The following is a 20,044-nucleotide window of genomic DNA, read 5'->3' as shown; positions in this document are numbered from 1 at the left end:
AAGGAGAGGAGAGGAGAGCAGACGGTGTGTGTGGTGGCAGTGGAGGAAGGAGAGGAGAGGAGACGGGGTGTGTGGTGGCAGTGGAGGAAGGAGAGGAGACGGTGTGTGTGGTGGCAGTGGAGGAAGGAGAGGAGACGGTGTGTGTGGTGGCAGTGGAGGAAGGAGAGGAGAGGAGAGCAGACGGTGTGTGTGGTGGCAGTGGAGGAAGGAGAGGAGACGGTGTGTGTGGTGGCAGTGGAGGAAGGAGAGGAGAGGAGAGCAGACGGTGTGTGTGGTGGCAGTGGAGGAAGGAGAGGAGGGAAGGTGTGTGTGGTGGCAGTGGAGGAAGGAGAGGAGGGATGGCGAGAGGAGACGGTGTGTGTGGTGGCAGTGGAGGAAGGAGAGGAGACGGTGTGTGTGGTGGCATTGGAGGAAGGAGAGGAGACGGTGTGTGTGGTGGCAGTGGAGGAAGGAGAGGAGGGACGGTGTGTGTGGTGGCAGTGGAGGAAGGAGAGGAGACGGTGTGTGTGGTGGCAGTGGAGGAAGGAGAGGAGACGGTGTGTGTGGTGGCAGTGGAGGAAAGAGAGGAGGGACGGCGAGAGGAGACGGTGTGTGTGGTGGCAGTGGGGGAAGGAGAGGAGGGACGGCGAGAGGAGACGGTGTGTGTGGTGGCAGTGGAGGAAGGAGAGGAGGGACGGCGAGAGGAGACAGTGTGTGTGGTGGCAGTGGAGGAAGCAGAGCAGGGACGGCGAGAGGAGACGGTGTGTGTGGTGGCAGTGGAGGAAGGAGAGGAGGGATGGCGAGAGGAGACGGTGTGTGTGGTGGCAGTGGAGGAAGGAGAGGAGGGACGGTGTGTGTGGTGGCAGTGGAGGAAGGAGAGGAGGGACGGCGAGAGGAGACGGTGTGTGTGGTGGCAGTGGAGGAAGGAGAGGAGGGACGGTGTGTGTGGTGGCAGTGGAGGACGGAGAGGAGGGACGGTGTGTGTGGTGGCAGTGGAGGAAGGAGAGGAGAGGAGAGGAGACGGTGTGTGTGGTGGCAGTGGAGGAAGGAGAGGAGAGGAGAGCAGACGGTGTGTGTGGTGGCAGTGGAGGAAGGAGAGGAGAGGAGAGCAGACGGTGTGTGTGGTGGCAGTGGAGGAAGGAGAGGAGAGGAGACGGGGTGTGTGGTGGCAGTGGAGGAAGGAGAGGAGACGGTGTGTGTGGTGGCAGTGGAGGAAGGAGAGGAGACGGTGTGTGTGGTGGCAGTGGAGGAAGGAGAGGAGAGGAGAGCAGACGGTGTGTGTGGTGGCAGTGGAGGAAGGAGAGGAGACGGTGTGTGTGGTGGCAGTGGAGGAAGGAGAGGAGAGGAGAGCAGACGGTGTGTGTGGTGGCAGTGGAGGAAGGAGAGGAGGGAAGGTGTGTGTGGTGGCAGTGGAGGAAGGAGAGGAGGGATGGCGAGAGGAGACGGTGTGTGTGGTGGCAGTGGAGGAAGGAGAGGAGACGGTGTGTGTGGTGGCATTGGAGGAAGGAGAGGAGACGGTGTGTGTGGTGGCAGTGGAGGAAGGAGAGGAGGGACGGTGTGTGTGGTGGCAGTGGAGGAAGGAGAGGAGACGGTGTGTGTGGTGGCAGTGGAGGAAGGAGAGGAGACGGTGTGTGTGGTGGCAGTGGAGGAAAGAGAGGAGGGACGGCGAGAGGAGACGGTGTGTGTGGTGGCAGTGGGGGAAGGAGAGGAGGGACGGCGAGAGGAGACGGTGTGTGTGGTGGCAGTGGAGGAAGGAGAGGAGGGATGGCGAGAGGAGACGGTGTGTGTGGTGGCAGTGGAGGAAGGAGAGGAGGGACGGTGTGTGTGGTGGCAGTGGAGGAAGGAGAGGAGGGACGGCGAGAGGAGACGGTGTGTGTGGTGGCAGTGGAGGAAGGAGAGGAGGGACGGCGAGAGGAGACGGTGTGTGTGGTGGCAGTGGAGGAAGGAGAGGAGGGACGGTGTGTGTGGTGGCAGTGGAGGAAGGAGAGGAGACGGTGTGTGTGGTGGCAGTGGAGGAAGGAGAGGAGACGGTGTGTGTGGTGGCAGTGGAGGAAGGAGAGAAGACGGTGTGTGTGGTAGTGGAGGAAGGAGAGGAGGGACGGCGAGAGGAGACGGTGTGTGTGGTGGCAGTGGAGGAAGGAGAGGAGACGGTGTATGTGGTGGCAGTGGAGGAAGGAGAGGAGACGGTGTGTGTGGTGGCAGTGGAGGAAGGAGAGGAGACGGTGTGTGTGGTGGCAGTGGAAGAAGGAGAGGAGACGGTGTGTGTGGTGGCAGTGGAGGAAGGAGAGGAGGGATGGCGAGAGGAGACGGTGTGTGTGGTGGCAGTGGAGGAAGGAGAGGAGACGGTGTGTGTGGTGGCATTGGAGGAAGGAGAGGAGACGGTGTGTGTGGTGGCAGTGGAGGAAGGAGAGGAGGGACGGTGTGTGTGGTGGCAGTGGAGGAAGGAGAGGAGACGGTGTGTGTGGTGGCAGTGGAGGAAGGAGAGGAGATGGTGTGTGTGGTGGCAGTGGAGGAAGGAGAGGAGACGGTGTGTGTGGTGGCAGTGGAGGAAGGAGAGGAGGGACGGCGAGAGGAGACGGTGTGTGTGGTGGCAGTGGAGGAAGGAGAGGAGACGGTGTGTGTGGTGGCAGTGGAGGAAGGAGAGGAGACGGTGTGTGTGGTGGCAGTGGAGGAAGGAGAGGAGACGGTGTGTGTGGTGGCAGTGGAGGAAGGAGAGAAGACGGTGTGTGTGATGGCAGTGGAGGAAGGAGAGGAGACGGTGTGCGTGGTGGCAGTGGAGGAAGGAGAGGAGGGACGGCGAGAGGAGACGGTGTGTGTGGTGGCAGTGGAGGAAGGAGAGGAGACGGTGTGTGTGGTGGCAGTGGAGGAAGGAGAGGAGGGACGGCGAGAGGAGACGATGTGTGTGGTGGCAGTGGAGGAAGTAGAGGAGACGGTGTGTGTGGTGGCAGTGGAGGAAGGAGAGGAGACGGTGTGTGTGGTGGCAGTGGAGGAAGGAGAGGAGAGGAGATCAGACGGTGTGTGTGGTGGCAGTGGAGGAAGGAGAGGAGGGGAGGAGAGGAGACGGTGTGTGTGGTGGCAGTGGAGGAAGGAGAGGAGACGGTGTGTGTGGTGGCAGTGGAGGAAGGAGAGGAGACGGTGTGTGTGGTGGCAGTGGAGGAAGGAGAGGAGAGGAGAGGAGACGGTGTGTGTGGTGGCAGTGGAGGAAGGAGAGGAGGGACGGCGAGAGGAGACGGTGTGTGTGGTGGCAGTGGGGGAAGGAGAGGAGGGACGGCGAGAGGAGACGGTGTGTGTGGTGGCAGTGGAGGAAGGAGAGGAGGGACGGCGAGAGGAGACAGTGTGTGTGGTGGCAGTGGAGGAAGCAGAGCAGGGACGGCGAGAGGAGACGGTGTGTGTGGTGGCAGTGGAGGAAGGAGAGGAGGGATGGCGAGAGGAGACGGTGTGTGTGGTGGCAGTGGAGGAAGGAGAGGAGGGACGGTGTGTGTGGTGGCAGTGGAGGAAGGAGAGGAGGGACGGCGAGAGGAGACGGTGTGTGTGGTGGCAGTGGAGGAAGGAGAGGAGGGACGGCGAGAGGAGACGGTGTGTGTGGTGGCAGTGGAGGAAGGAGAGGAGGGACGGTGTGTGTGGTGGCAGTGGAGGAAGGAGAGGAGGGACGGCGAGAGGAGACGGTGTGTGTGGTGGCAGTGGAGGAAGGAGAGGAGGGACGGAGAGAGGAGACGGTGTGTGTGGTGGCAGTGGAGGAAGGAGAGGAGACGGTGTGTGTGGTGGCAGTGGAGGAAGGAGAGGAGACGGTGTGTGTGGTGGCAGTGGAGGAAGGAGAGGAGACGGTGTGTGTGGTGGCAGTGGAGGAAGGAGAGAAGACAGTGTGTGTGGTAGTGGAGGAAGGAGAGGAGGGACGGCGAGAGGAGACGGTGTGTGTGGTGGCAGTGGAGGAAGGAGAGGAGACGGTGTATGTGGTGGCAGTGGAGGAAGGAGAGGAGACGGTGTGTGTGGTGGCAGTGGAGGAAGGAGAGGAGACGGTGTGTGTGGTGGCAGTGGAAGAAGGAGAGGAGACGGTGTGTGTGGTGGCAGTGGAGGAAGGAGAGGAGACAGTGTGTGTGGTGGTAGTGGAGGAAGGAGAGGAGACGGTGTGTGTGGTGGTAGTGGAGGAAGGAGAGGAGACGGTGTGTGTGGTGGCAGTGGAGGAAGGAGAGAAGACGGTGTGTTTGGTGGCAGTGGAGGAAGGAGAGGAGACGGTGTGTGTGGTGGCAGTGGAGGAAGGAGAGGAGGGACGGCGAGAGGAGACGGTGTGTGTGGTGGCAGTGGAGGAAGGAGAGGAGACGGTGTATGTGGTGGCAGTGGAGGAAGGAGAGGAGACGGTGTGTGTGGTGGCAGTGGAGGAAGGAGAGGAGACGGTGTGTGTGGTGGCAGTGGAGGAAGGAGAGGAGACGGTGTGTGTGGTGGCAGTGGAGGAAGGAGAGGAGAGGAGAGCAGACGGTGTGTGTGGTGGCAGTGGAGGAAGGAGAGGAGGGGATGAGAGGAGACGGTGTGTGTGGTGGCAGTGGAGGAAGGAGAGGAGACGGTGTGTGTGGTGGCAGTGGAGGAAGGAGAGGAGACGGTGTGTGTGGTGGCAGTGGAGGAAGGAGAGGAGACGGTGTGTGTGGTGGCAGTGGAGGAAGGAGAGGAGACGGTGTGTGTGGTGGCAGTGGAGGAAGGAGAGGAGAGGAGAGCAGACGGTGTGTGTGGTGGCAGTGGAGGAAGGAGAGGAGGGGAGGAGAGGAGACGGCGTGTGTGGTGGCAGTGGAGGAAGGAGAGGAGGGACGGCGAGAGGAGACGGTGTGTGTGGTGGCAGTGGAGGAAGGAGAGGAGGGACGGCGAGAGGAGACGATGTGTGTGGTGACAGTGGAGGAAGGAGAGGAGGGACGGCGAGAGGAGACGGTGTGTGTGGTGGCAGTGGAGGAAGGAGAGGAGGGAAGGCGAGAGGAGACGGTGTGTGTGGTGGCAGTGGAGGAAGGAGAGGAGGGACGGCGAGAGGAGACGGTGTGTGTGGTGGCAGTGGAGGAAGGAGAGGAGAGGAGACGGTGTGTGTGGTGGCAGTGGAGGAAGGAGAGGAGAGGAGACGGTGTGTGTGGTGGCAGTGGAGGAAGGAGAGGAGAGGAGAGGAGACGGTGTGTGTGGTGGCAGTGGAGGAAGGAGAGGAGGGAAGGCGAGAGGAGACGGTGTGTGTGGTGGCAGTGGGGGAAGGAGAGGAGGGACGGCGAGAGGAGACGGTGTGTGTGGTGGCAGTGGAGGAAGGAGAGGAGGGACGGCGAGAGGAGACGGTGTGTGTGGTGGCAGTGGAGGAAGCAGAGGAGGGACGGCGAGAGGAGACGGTGTGTGTGGTGGCAGTGGAGGAAGGAGAGGAGGGACGGCGAGAGGAGACGGTGTGTGTGGTGGCAGTGGAGGAAGGAGAGGAGGGACGGTGTGTGTGGTGGCAGTGGAGGAAGGAGAGGAGGGACGGCGAGAGGAGACGGTGTGTGTGGTGGCAGTGGAGGAAGGAGAGGAGGAACAGCGAGAGGAGACGGTGTGTGTGGTGGCAGTGGAGGAAGGAGAGGAGGGACGGCGAGAGGAGATGGTGTGTGTGGTGGCAGTGGAGGAAGGAGAGGAGGGACGGCGAGAGGAGACGGTGTGTGTGGTGGCAGTGGAGGAAGGAGAGGAGGGACGGCGAGAGGAGATGGTGTTAGAGGGGAGAGGAAGCTGGTGGATGTGGGGGGTGTGTGTGGGGGGGGGGGGGGGGGGGGGGGGGTTATAGTACTCAACATGGGACACTTTGTGGCTTAATAATGTGGCGGTCTATATTTAACTCTGTTATTTCTGGAGGGGGATGATGGGGGGGGGGGTGACGAAATCGAAATGGAGCCATCCCGGATTATAGGGACAAGTCCCTCCTTTGAAAACTGAAGGGAGAGCTGATCAGCATAAACCGAGAGCTGCGTACAGAAAGGCGCATCGCCGCAACGCCTGTCAGTCTGAATCGGGATAAAAGCTCCGTCTGGGGTGGTATACAGTCGCTGATGGGGGAGGGGTGCAGTGTCATCCATGTGGACCGTGGTGACGGTGGAGATGATGAAATAGGGCTGATGACCCCCCCTCCCCCCCCCACAACACATGCACCCACCCGGCCTTAGCCAACTGCCCCTGGGTCCCGTTTTACCACGGTGGTGGAAGATCCCTCCGGGAGGCAGAGCTGGCTGACTTCACGCCTGCTGCCGCGTGTGGTCGGCTGTACCGGCAGTGGGGTCACACCACCATCGGAGACCACCACTGCATGACTAAGTGAAAAGTCTAATGGCTGCGATCAAAGTCTCTCCGCAACAGATCTAGGATTTGTTCAAACAAACTTTCTGGGAAACACCTAAAAGTAACACCTGTAGTACCAAAAGCATATTGACATTGACAGTAAAAGACTAGAAGGCGGATCACACGTTGGGCAGCAGCACCACGGGCCCATAACAAAGCCTGTTTAACCTCACAGGGCTGTCTGGAGGCATCAGGCAGTGTTTGTTGTTGCTCTAGCAGCTTCCTATCTGACACACACATACACACACAGCTCATATCTCTTGACATCACTCAGAGAACACAGAACCACCGTAGTAACCACAGGGCGTTTGGCGCCACCACAGCTGCGTGGCGTCCGCTACACCTGGCCCCCGGCTGAGCCTTACACTGGGATCACAGAGAACTACAGAGTAGAACGAAAGAAGTGAGGAAAAATAAGTTGTAGGAAAGAGGTGATGAAAGAAAGAGAGAGAGAGAGAGAGAGAGAGAGAGAGAGAGAGAGAGAGAGAGAGAGAGAGAGAGAGAGAGAGAGAGTGTATGAGCCATGTGGAAGAGGGTAGGAGTGATGAGAGAGAGAGAGAGAGAGAGAGAGAGAGAGAGAGAGAGAGAGAGAGAGAGAGAGAGAGAGAGAGAGAGAGAGAAGATGAGCTGTGTCGAAAGAGGGAGTACCCTGGGGCTAGCTGATCCAGCTCTGTTACTGCTTACTGCTCCAACTAATCCCAGCCTGAGCACATCAGCTAGGTCTTATCAGTAATTAGCACGCTAACCATTCCCCAGTCCCACTGGGGTCTGGACCTGGAGAACACAGCCTCCACAGCCAGCCAGCCCTTTCCTTGCATTCAATTAGCCCACTTTAAAGTGCGTGCCATAACCCGCAGGGCTGGCAATGGCGGGAGGGGGGGGAGAAAAGGATGAAGAGGAGGCAGCGGGAGTTGAGAAACAGGAGGGAAACAGTCTGACATTTCCGAGGCTGAGGGTGTTATACAGACTGCAGAGGGTGTGAGTTTTTTGGGGGGGAGGGGGGGGGGTTGTCATGGAGTGTTTTGCGGGGTCGCGTTAACACTCCTTGCCCTGTCGAGGCGAATCGGGGATGATCTCCATGGTTACGAGGGGGAGACAGAACAGGAGAGCAATAGACTTAGAATAGATAAACTTAGAATAGATAGTATGGGGTGGTGTGACAGGAGGAAGAGGATGAGGAGGAGTGACTAGGGTTTGAGGTGCAAGTCCACAATTTCACATATTCTTGAGTAATATGTTTTAGGTGTGGTTTATGCAGAGGGTGTGATATCTGAGATATTTCCATACCTATGGAAAATACAATTAGCACGTGGAACCAACTTTCTAGGGACAGGCTTTGACTGACAGGGTCTTTTCAACAACATGTTAAGAAGGGGCAAAAAGGGGAAGAACATTCTTTCCAAGACTTTCCAAGATGGCATAGCAGTGCAGACGTTGTTTGTCGTTCTCCCGTGTAAAAAAAAAAATCCCCCGTCTTTTTCTGTATATTTATAAATCTTTTTCCATTTTTAAATTATATAATACCTTCCGGCAACCCGCCTCACCCAATGTGATACGGATCTGCTATTTTTAGACCTTATAGCCAGAAACGCCATCAGAAGCTAGCCATCAGTAGCTAACCAGCTAATTAGCTACTAGCTATTTAGCAAGCGCAGACTAGCTAGCACAGACACCAGCCGCTTTTAGCATGGATAATACTTGCCAGCCTGCACAGCGCGTTATCAATCCTGAGCATATCGGTCTGTTTTATCCGCTACAACACCGGATTCTTGCCGTAAGCCCTGAACCATTATTCCTGATCATCGCATCTAGCTAGCTGCCACCGAGAGGCCCAGCCCCAAAGCTAGCCTTGAGCCAGGACCATCTCCCGGCCTGCTCAGTGGACCCTATGATCACTCGGCTACACAGCTGATGCCTCCCAGACTCTTCACTAACACGACTAGAATCCACTACACCACCGGATTCTTGTCGTAAGCTCTGGACCTTTGCATCAGGTCATCGCTGCTAGCTAGCTGCTACCGAGTGGCTATAGTGGCTAACGCCCTTGTCCCGAAGCTAGCACCAGTTAGCCGCGAGCCAGGTGCATCTGCCAACGAGCAAACTAAATTTCTCCAGCTACAATAACTCTTTTGCCAACTGGCCTGGACCCTTAATCGACACAGAGCCCCGCCGTTCCATCACGACTGGTCTGCCGACATTATTCCATCCGTTGTGCCCTCTACCGGCCTTTGCCGGACGTCGGAGCAGACGCTTCTACTAGCCCCGGCCTGCAAATTATTATAATATTTTTAACGCCGTGTCTCCCGCTTGCTAGCAAAGTAATGACTACCTAACGGCTTCCCTGTTCCGTCGATTGCTGTTCACTGGACCCTATGATCACGTGGCTACATAGCTGATGCCTGCTGGACTGTTCACTAATCATAGTACTACATTTTGTTTGTTTATCTGTCGGCCCCAGCCTCGAACTCAGGCCCTGTGTGTAATTAACTGACCCTCTCTGCCCATTCATCCCCATTTTTACCTGTTGTTGTTGTTGTCTTAGCTGATTAGCTGTTGTTATGTCTTACCTGTTGTTGTCTTAGCTAGCTCTCCCAATCCACACCTGTGATTGCTTTATGCCTCGCTTTGTGTCTCTCTCTAATGTCAATATGCCTTGTATACTGTTGTTTAGGGTAGTTATCATTGTTTTAGTTTACTGTGGAGCCCCTAGTCCCACTCAACATGCCTCAGATGCCTCTGTTGTCCCACCTCCTACACATGCGGTGACCTCACCCAGCATAACTAATGCGTCCAGAGATGCAACCTCTCCTTTCGTCACTCAATGCCTAGGTTTACCTCCACTGTACCCACACCCTACCATACCCGTCTGTACATTATACCCTGAATCTATCCTACCACACTCAGAAACCTGCTCCTTTTATTCTCTGTCCCTAACGCACTAGACGACCAGTTTTGATAGCCTTTAGCTCTCCTTCCAGACTCATATTAAACATCTCCAATCCAAAATTAAATCTAGAATCGGCTTCCTATTTTGCAAGAAAGCCTCCTTCACTCACGCTGCCAAACAAACCATCGAAAAGCTGACGATCCTACCGATCCTCGACTTCAGCGATGTCATTTACAAAATAGCCTTCAACACACTACTCAGCAAACTGGATGCAGTCTATCACAGTGCCATCCGTTTTGTCACCAAAGCCCCATATACCACCCACCACTGCAACCTGCATGCTCTTGTTGGCTGGCCCTCGCTACATATTTGTCGCCAAACCCACTGGCTCCATGTCATCTATAAGTCTCTGCTAAGTAAAGCCCCGCCTTATCTCAGCTCACTGGTCACCATTGCAACACCCACCCGTAGAACACGCTCCAGCAGCTATATCTCACTGGTCATCCCCAAAGCCAACACCTCCTTTGGCCGCCTTTCCTTCCAGAATTGCAAAAATCTCTGAAGTTAGCGATATATTATTCCCTCGCTAACTTTAAGCATCAGCTATCTGAGCAGCTAAACGATCACTGCAGCTGTACATAGCCCATCTGTAAATATCCCATCCAATCTACCTACATCATCCTCATATTGTTTTTATTTACTTTTTTGCACACCAGTATTTCTACTTGCACATCATCATCTGCACAACTATCACTCCCGTGTTAATTTGCTAAATTGTAATTACTTGCTACTATGGCCTATTTATTGCCTTACCTCCTTAACCATTTGCACACACTGTATATAGACTTTTTCTATTGTGTTATTGACTGTACGTTTGTTTATTCCATGTGTACCTCTGTGTTGTTGTTTGTGTCGCACTGCTTTGCTTTATCTTGGCCAGGTCGCAGTTGTAAATGAGAACTTGTTCGGAACTAGCCTACCTGGTTAAATAAAGGTAACATGTATATATATCTTTTTTTTAAACTTACTCCATCTTCTCACTCACTCACACAGCTTTGCCTCATGCTACCTCTTCAAATGATAATGCACGTCTCTATGTAGGACATGCCACTGCTGCTTCTCACCCCCTCTCCCCCTCAGTGCTTCCTCAAACACAGCATGTGGGCTGTGTATATCGCAGCCCCCCCCCCCCTATCCCCCGCCAGCTCCTCTCATCTCCGGAGAGTCCCCGTCCCGCATGACAGCTCACCCAGACCATCTCCTAGCGTGGCGGGGGGCTGTGTAATAATTAGCCCCTGGCAGCGAGGGAGGGCTGTTCGTCAGCTAACACTATGCAGGAGCTATGGATTAGTCTCTCAGCACCAAGAGAGGAGCACGCTCATCAGCCAGCCAGACAGGCAGGCAGAAGAACACACTCCATCTCTGCACACACACACACACAGGAAAGCAGGGACCCCCTCTGCTCTGAGAGGCTGTTGTACTCTAGGCTCTGCTGTCTCTATCTGTCTGTCTGTCTGCCTGCCTGCCTGCCTGCCTGCCTGCCTGTCTGTCTGTCTGTCTGCCTGCCTGTCTGCGGCAGCCTGCCGACTGAGCTCCTGCCTGGATCTGGGGAATGGAAGCCACAAGGGGTGGGACATGGTGGGTGGAGGGACAGAGACATTAGCTGCTTTCCCCATACAGACATGGGAAGAGAGGGAGGAGAGGAAGAGGAAAGGAGAGGGGGCCAGGATGCCACCCAGCAAGGCATGAGTGGATGTAAGCTTGGCTGTGATTTGGCAGTTTATTGGTAGAATGGGTACTGTGGCAGTGATGGACCTACACTATACTTGCTAAATGAATATTAACGTTAACGTTGATATATGAGACCTTTATCAATTAATGTTTGTAGAATGGATGGGTGGTGCCATATCACATCCACCTACCTGTCAATATTCCCCTACCCCCTATTCCCCTACTCCCCTGGGGGGGCAGGTAGCCTAGTGGTTAGAGCGTTGGGCCAGTAACCGAAAGGTTGCTAGATCGAATCCCCGAGCTGACGAGGTAAAAATCTGTCGTTCTTCCCCTGAACAACCCCCTAGGCCATCATTGAAAATCAGAATTTGTTCTTAACTGACTTGCCTAGTTAAATACATTTGAAATAAAAAATAAAACCATTTAAAAAAAACTACCATCACAACTGCTTCAAGAGTCCTCCTACAGTCAGAACAACACCTTATTTTCACTCTTCACAAAATCAGACACACACTTCCTCCATTAACGCACAGAGAGAGCGCCCACCTGCCAGTTCAAGCGAGGACACACACCTCCTGAGGCATTGTGCCCAGGAACATTCTGTTGGTTATTCAAGCTGCCTCATTGAGATCAGACCAATCCGCTCGCTCAGTTCGACACATCAACTAGTCAAGGCTATGTTCCACACCAACCAAACCCTATAATGTAGTCAGTACTATGTAATTAGTGTAATAGACATTTTACACATCAGTTCTATATCGGTTCTCAGTTCTATATAGACTCCACTCCACTTTGATCTGAAGTCATACAGCATCACAGCCATATATACGCCATATATACGCCATATATACGTAACACAGAAGACGCTGGAAAGTTAAAGTTAACTGGAAAGTTAAAGCAGCCAAGTTAAAACTTGTGTGGCTCATGTTTTACTTCCTGCGTCCCCCCCCGAATTGATCCAACTTTGTCAAACTTCAAAAGCTGATTTTTGGTACAAATATAAGATGGATCAAGTCAGTCATTGGGCCAAAAGGCATCAACCAACCAACCAACCAAACGCCAATCAGCAGTACCTGACAACCTTTCTAATCACTCACTAATGTCAACATACACCGACAGAATGTGATTGGGTACTTACTGGCTGGCGACGGGGTGCTGTATCCGTTGACGGGCAGTCCGGAGAGGGTGGGAGGGGACAGCCCCCCCAGCATGTGGGGGAAGAAGTAGGAGTAGTGAGGCATGGGGAATCCCCCCACAGAGACAGTGGGGCCCCCCGCACTCCCTGGCCCCCCCGGGGGGTGGCAGGGGTTACCCTTGCCCGCCATGTTCTGCTCGGCGGACCTTGAGCCGAGTCCAAAGAGTCTCCTGTAGGTATCCGTGGCGATGTCGGTCTACATCCCACCCAACCTCAACCGCCGGTGACGACGTAATCCAATTAATTGAGAAGAGGTGGGTGGTGGTGGTTGACGGTGGACAACCACAGGGATTTGGGTAGGTGTGTGAAATGGAGCTGCTCGGTTATGCTGATGTTCCAGGTGGACACTTCAGAGAAACTTATAGGCTATTCTCTTCCAAAAGGCTGGTCCCCTGCCTTGTTGTGAAGAGCGTCCCACTGAGATAGAGGTAGATTAGGCCACTAAGCTTTATACCATGAATGAAACACCCAATTACATAAATACTAAGGGAGGTCGCTAGGCAGAATCATCTGGCACCAATGGACTCCAGACCCCTTGTCCAGGATTGGATAGACTTCTCAGGCCTTGGGAGGATTGGATGATAACAGCTTCTCTCTCTCTCTCTCTCTCTCTCTCTCTCTCTCTCTCCAGTGACTCAGCAGAGCTCATACAACAACACGACGGAGTGGAGGAGGAGGATCGTTATGACGACGTCTGGTTTTAGTTCTCACCGTAGCCCGGTTTGCCCCAGGTCAGCCCCTAATCGCCGTGGTGGACTCACTTTCAGTCTCGGCAACGCACCTGTAGCGGACTGGCAACCTTCCTCCTTCAGAAACAGAGACAGACAGACGGAGAGAGAGACAGACAGAGAGAGACAGACAGACAGACAGACAGCGAGAAACAGAGGCAAGGGTTAGATAGAGATTCACTCACTGGCGCATATTCAGAGACAGAGAGACGGGGGTGCAAATGCATATTCAGTGGGGTGGCGTTGATTTTTGCCAGGGCTCATCTCTACGTAGACAGCGTGGGAAAAACAGAGCCCGGGTCCTCTCTAGTTATCTTGTTAACACTAATGTTTTCAACTAGGAGTACGCCCCCCCCCCCCCCCCCCGTTTTGGGGTGAATCATCATCAGAGATGCTGAGGCTCATTAACGGAGTCCGTCTGAACCTCTCTCTCTGCTCCTCAATAAACAGGAGACGAGCTTACGCAACCTTCCAAGAGAGGGAGGGAGGGAGGGAAGAGTAACCTAGTTCTGCCTTTCAATGCTGATGTTGTACAACATGCCTTATATAAACCCAAAACCCCTTGCTTTGCTACACACCGTAGCAACTAGCTATAATGTCTGTAAGACCATCCACTACTTTGCACTGTAATTGTAGTTCACAACTGACAGCTTTGCTTCCATCTCTTTCACCCATCTGACATTGACATGCCAAAGGAGTGAACCGTTTACTGTTCTTTGGAGTCGGGACCGGAACTGTCTGAACGTTGAAAACATCATTTGAGTGCCTTTTTCTCCCTCCCGGTCTGTCATGTCTGTAGCCGTCTGAGAGGCATTTCTTCTGCCCTGGCCCCAGCGAGGAGGGCGTTGGGTGCACGAGGGCCCGTTTTTACAGGGTCAGGGGACTTTTCTAGATCTCCCGCAAAGTGCTGCTCCCTCCGACGTCAGGCCTCACCTTGTGAAGCCCTCCCCCGACAGGGGTGTGTGTGCGCGTGCGTGTTTGCGTGCGTCTCCTGCATAGTGCTCCACCGCCGCTAGCCCCCCTCCCCGTTGTGAAGTCGGCCCACACACACACACACACAGGTCGGCTAGGCCCCCGTCGTAAAACAGCCAAACACCACTGGGCTTTCAGACATGTTAGTGTTAGAAGGGCGAGAGGAGAGGAGGGGGAGAGATGAAGAGGCCTTTTAGAGAGACTCGGTGAAGGTCTGGGATAAGAACAAGACTGCTGTGATCAGTGCCCCAGAGCATTATTATCATCCAACCTCTAAAACATGATGAAGTACCCTTACAGGAACAGAACAGAAAAACAGAGCAAGGCGTAGTGGATTCAGACCCCGCATTACTTTCAAGCAGCTCCTGTATTTGGTACATATGGCTGTCGTGCTGAAATTATTCAAATACATCCATTCACCCCTCCGTCCGTATACCAACCCACCCATCCGTCCGTTCTTGAGAAGGAGTAACATGCATAAAGGCATGGCTACATCCGTCGTGCCGCTCACAGATCCCACCTGGGAATATGAGCTTCAGCGGGCTCTACCCTGAGCTTTAGCACAATGCACTGGGTAGGACACGTTCAAATGATACAGAGGGAGAGAGAGAGTGATGGCGAGAAAGGGGGAAAGAGAGACAGGGAGCGGGGGGGGGGGGGGGGCTAGATCAAAGCGAGAGGAAGCGGATGAAGATGCCTCGTCGGCGCTCGCCGCTTTCCATCTCGCTCATACATTATGAAAAACGCCCTACTAACTAGGTTACACCCCACAGGTCCCCTTTACATAGCCATACACTCGTTCATTGAATCATGGGGCTTGTGTCTATACCAGTGCATCAGTGTGTGCGTGTGCGTGTGTGTGTATCTGTATCAGTGTGTGAGAGAAGAGAGAGACAAAACAGAGACAGCTATATTGAGAGAGAGAGAGAGAGAGAGAGAGAGAGAGAGAGAGAGAGAGAGAGAGAGAGAGAGAGAGAAAGAAAGAAAGAAAGGAGAAAGAGAGAAAAGAGAGAGAGAGAGAGATATACTGAGAGAGAGAGAGAGAGAGAGAGAGAGAGAGAGAGAGAGAGAGAGAGAGAGAGAGAGAGAGAGAGAGAGAGAGAGAAAGAGACAGCTATACTGAGAGAGAGTTTTGAGTTTTAAATACTCTTTATTGGGTCTGGGGGCCCACCACACAATAAATACTCATACAAAACCAGTTACACATCAATTAAAAACACAACTCCAATTCCTCCTCCACAGTAACAAAACACAACAGCCTCTGAATACCCCATATACTCAAAAACAGATCAATATTGTTGACAAGTTTATAATAGGCAAACTCAACCCTTAGTCTCGCTGCCAACATTCCCTCCAGCATTCCCACCACATCCACAGACCCCTGTCCCCGAATGCTGTTCTTTCGGGTCTTCCATATATAACACAAAATTAAGCAACACAACTACACCCTTTTGACTGAACCTGTACTTTGGCCCAAATATATACAGTTGGGAAGAGAAAACCTCTCCCAACGTTGAGAACCAATCAGTGATCAGTTCAATCATCCCAACCAACCTGGGACACAGTAAAAACAGATGTGCCAGAGATTCATCCTCAGCACAGAATGGACACCCCTCCCCAACAGTAGGGTCCAGGTGTACCAGATGCATGTTGGTGGCTATAGCTCCATGTATTATCCTCCATTGGAGGTCAGCTGTCCTCTTATCAATAGGCAGTTTATATAATGATCGCCAACAGCCTTTTGGAGAAGCACCTGGACCAAGCACATCCGCCCACCTCGTCGATTTTACCCCTTCCAGGGAAGAGGCATGGGACACCTTCACACATGTTCTGTACATAGCCTTCTTTCCCACCTCCTTGAACTCCCCCAGCTCCGGGGTATCGAAGGAAAGCAGCATCCCCGCGTCCTCCTCAAATGCCCCCATCGCAGCACTAACAATCAGTGCAGGGAACACATAATCCAGACCCTCCTTCCACCGATCAGAATTGGAAATGTCAGTCACATACTGCAGATGAAGCACTGGCAAGGAGTCGCAGACCTCATCGACGACCTTCCTCAGTAGGCGAGATGATCGGATCCCCGCTCTTTCTCTCAGCTCCTCCAATCTGCTTCTGCTCCGCATCAGATGACCCAGCTTGGTACACCCCACGCCTAATAGACATGAACGTAGGCTAGCTAAACCCAGAACACGGGACTGGATGGCAGTGTTATGAAAAAGAGGCTCTTCAAAAAGCCACATCCCTGGTGGCGTGCCGGTCTTACGGGACTTGACAAAGACTCTCCAAGCCTGCATAACAGACTCATAAAATGGAGTCAGGCCAGTCAAATCACCCCCTCCAGCTTTAAGAGGAAAAGATGTTTGTCTAAGCCCAAACAGCCCGCTCTCCTCATCAATATGTAGGCTGTTTCGATCCAGCTAGAACAGTCTCTGTACAACAATCTCTGGGCTGCTTGGAGCCGGAAAGCCGTGATCCTAGAGGAAATGTCCACCAGGCCTTGCCCACCCTCGTGCAGTGGCAGATACAGGGCTGCAGCTTTGATCCAGTGTTGTCCAGACCAGAAGAAATTGACAAGGGTCCTCTGAAGCTCTTGTATCAGACCCTTTGGTGGCTGTAAAATCATTAGTCTGTGCCACAGGGTAGAAGCAGAAAGATTATTGGCTACCAGGACCCGTCCCCTATAGGACAGCTGGGGCAACACCCATTTCCACCTTGACAGTCTGGCACACACTTTCTCCACTACACCCTCCCAGTTATTTTTCTGAAAGACATCGGAGCCTAGAAAAACTCCCAAAGTCTTCATTCCATCTCTGCCCCACTGAAGCCCCCCTGGTAACCGTGGAGCGGACCCCATCTGAAGCTGACCTGCCCACAGCGCTTCACTCTTTCCCCAATTGACTCTAGCTGAGGAGGCCCCCTCATACACCTTTAAAGTGTTTGAGAGAACCTTAACATCCTCACCCCCTGTAATAAAAACGATCACGTCATCTGCATACGCAGACAGTGCTATCGTGGGACCCTTCATTACACCTGGCACAGAGAAACCAGTAAGCTTCGCTCTTAAAAAACAAAGTATTGGTTCAATCGCCAGACTATATAACTGCCCTGAAATTGGGCATCCCTGCCTGATGCCCCTTTCGACAGGGATGGGGCAACTCAAACCACCACCAACCTTCACCATACACGAGGCTCCAGCATACAGTAAATTCACCCAAGACAGAAAAACATCCCCAAACCCAAAGGCTTTCATTGTTTTAAACAAGTACTGGTGGTCCACACGATCAAAAGCCTTCTCCTGATCCAACGAAAGTAAACCCACATTTACATCAGACAGTTTACAAATGTCTAAAACATCTCTTATCAGAAACAAGTTGTCAACAATAGAGCGATCAGGTACACAGTAGGACTGGTCCTTGTGGATCAACAATCCCAGATACTCTTTCAACCTGTTTGAGAGACATTTATAAACAATTTTGTATTCTGCGCACAGCAAGGCAACAGGTCTCCAATTTTTTATGAGAGCCAAATCCCCCTTTTTTGGCAACAGTGAAAGCACCGCACGTTGACAGGATACAGGAAGAGAACCCTCATGAAAAGATTCACACAGCACTTCATACAAATCCTCCCCAATAGACCCCCAAAAGTGCTTATAAAACTCAGATGGTAAACCATCGATGCCAGGGGCTCGGCCTGTTGAGAGCTGCATAACTGGTGTGGACAGCTCTTGCAGTGTAATATCAGCGTCCAATGCGTCTCTCTGCTCAGGTCCCAATTGAGGAAGACCGTGTAACAACTGTTCAGTACATAAAGAGTCACAATCCTCCGCCTTATAAAGGGATGAGTAAAAATCCACGGCATGTTGACGCATTTCAATATCATTCGTGGTCACCTTCCCATCAGGGAGACGAAGGCAGACCATCTGTTTGCGTTGAAATTTCGACTGTCCTAGGTTGAAAAAAAAAGCGCTAGGAGCATCCATATCCTTGAGGGAAGCGAAACGAGACCTAATCAAGGCACCCTTCACTCTTTCATGCAGAAACGACCTCAGTTCATGTCTCTTGTCCTGTAAGTTCATGACTAGTCCAGGGTCGTTCTGAGTGAGCAGCTTCAATTCAGTAGATTTGATGTCCTGTTCAAGGGCCTTGATAGTCTCTTTAACCTCAATTTGAGACAGAGCAGTATACTGTTGACAAAAAACTCGTATTTGGGCCTTCCCAACCTCCCACCATTGTCTCAAGGACTCAAAATTCCCTTTTATACCCCTCTATTTTTCCCAAAACAACAAAAACCTGTCACAAAACATGACATCATGTAACAATTTAACATTAAAATACCAGTGAGGCGATGATCGTCGTGGACAGGACAAGTGAATATCAACAGTAACAATATGATGATCAGAGAAACCCACAGGAGTAATGGCACACTTTCCAACCCTACTACAGTAGTGATCAGATACATACAACCTGTCTAACCTTGCTGCACTGACACGACTTTCATTAATTTTTAGCCATGTGTACTGCCTAACTTTTGCATTCCTTACTCTCCACACATCAGAAAGCTCAAACTCAGTTAATAGGCCAGACAGGCAAGTGGCTGACCGCAGGTGAGGTTCTTCAGCGGTGCGATCAACAGTAAAATCCACTGTACAGTTCCAGTCACCCCCTAAAACCATACACCCCTCTTGATCACACTGTCTTAAGGTTTCCTTTATTTGATCAAATATAGCAATACGCTCTGTACCCTCATTCGGAGCATAAACATTCAAAAAAACAAACAGAAACCCCATAACATCCACCTTGACCAATAAAACCCGACCCTTGACAATCTCTGTTGTAGATACCACAGTCACCCCTAAGCCTGAGGAAAACAAGATTGCCACCCCAGCACTGAAATTAGTACCATGACTGAGTACATGCTGCCCCTCCCACCACATACCCCAGTCAACCTCATTTTCCTCATCACTGTGTGTCTCCTGTAGGAAAACTACATTAAGCCTTTTCTGTTTTATTACTTCTAATACCCAAGCCCTCTTATTCCTGTCCCTTCCCCCATTAATATTGAGAGAACCTACCCTTAGTACCTCCATATAGAAAAGAGAAAAGAAAAGCAGAAGAAACCACAGAGAAACCAACAAGAAAAAAGACACCCTATGAAGCATGATCATCATCATTATTTTTCTTTCTTCTCTTAACCTGAACACGTTTCCCACCACCTTTTGCTGCTGAAACAGCAGTAATAAATTTCCTCAAGCGAAACCGCTTCTTCTCACTCAATTGGTCTAACCCCATCGTCTTCTGTAACATCACAGCTGACCTCACAAACTTATCAACATCAAAATAATCTGCCAATTTGACAGATTTCCCAAAAGTCTGATCCAAAAACTAATTTAACTAGTCCTCGCCAGCAGTTGTAATATCTAAAGAAATATCCATATCATTCTCCTGATCCTCAGCTGAGACCACAGACAACTGACTCCCCTCTACCACATCCCTTTCAACACTCCCCACTTGCACCTCATCACTCGTACCAGGCAACTCCTCCACTACCTGGGAGACTAGCCCCACCTGAACATCACTACTCATAGTAGGCATCTCCTCCACTAACTGGGAGCCTAGCTCCACATAAACCCCAGCACTCGTAGTGGGCATCTCCTCTACTACCTTGGAGCTTAGCTCCACATGAAAACCCTCCTGTACCTCATTACTCGTAGTGGGCATCTCCTCCACTACCTGGGAGCCTAGCTCCACATGAAAACCCTCCTGAACCTCATTACTCGTAGTGGGCATCTCCTCCACTACCTGGGAGCCTAGCTCTACATGAACCCCAGCACTCGTAGTGGGCATCTCCTCCACTACCTGGGAGCCTAGCTCCACATGAAAACCCTCCTGAACCTCATTACTCGTAGTGGGCATCTCCTCCACTACCTGGGAGCCTAGCTCCACATGAATCCCCTCCTGTACCCCGTTACTCACAATGGGCATCTCCTCCACTACCTGAGAGCCTAGCTCCACATGAACCCCCTCCTTTACCCCAGCACTCATACTGGGCACCTGCTCACCAGTCTGAGGAACTGGCTCTTCAGGTACATCCTTACCTTCTACAACAATACTTTTCTATAGCATAACATTTCCCTCTAATACAAGTTGCAACCCCGTGCCCTCAACAGGGATAACTTGTTCCTCAGCACCAGGTGCTTGTGGCTGCTCTGCCGCTGTCGGCCCACCTCTCCCTACATCA

The 20,044-nt window shown here is 52.5% G+C and overlaps 1 protein-coding gene across 2 annotated transcripts in view; it reads right to left on the bottom strand.

The window, feature by feature from the left end:
* LOC139364581 (retinoic acid receptor alpha-like) overlaps window positions 1–20,044 on the bottom strand; it is a 192,907-nt gene that overhangs the window by 96,654 nt on the left and 76,209 nt on the right. The window contains exon 3 of one of the 2 annotated variants that reach the window (XM_071101440.1): window positions 12,051–12,913. In XM_071101440.1, the coding sequence (XP_070957541.1) occupies window positions 12,051–12,237 (187 nt within the window). In that variant the 5' untranslated portion in view covers window positions 12,238–12,913. The remainder of the gene's footprint in view (window positions 1–12,050; window positions 12,914–20,044) is intronic. The other variant, XM_071101441.1, reaches the window with a different exon arrangement.

This window comes from Oncorhynchus clarkii, chromosome 13, assembly GCF_045791955.1.
Source record: "Oncorhynchus clarkii lewisi isolate Uvic-CL-2024 chromosome 13, UVic_Ocla_1.0, whole genome shotgun sequence".
NCBI classification, from domain to species: Eukaryota; Metazoa; Chordata; class Actinopteri; order Salmoniformes; family Salmonidae; genus Oncorhynchus; species Oncorhynchus clarkii.
This window is presented reverse-complemented; position numbering and strand designations above follow the sequence as displayed.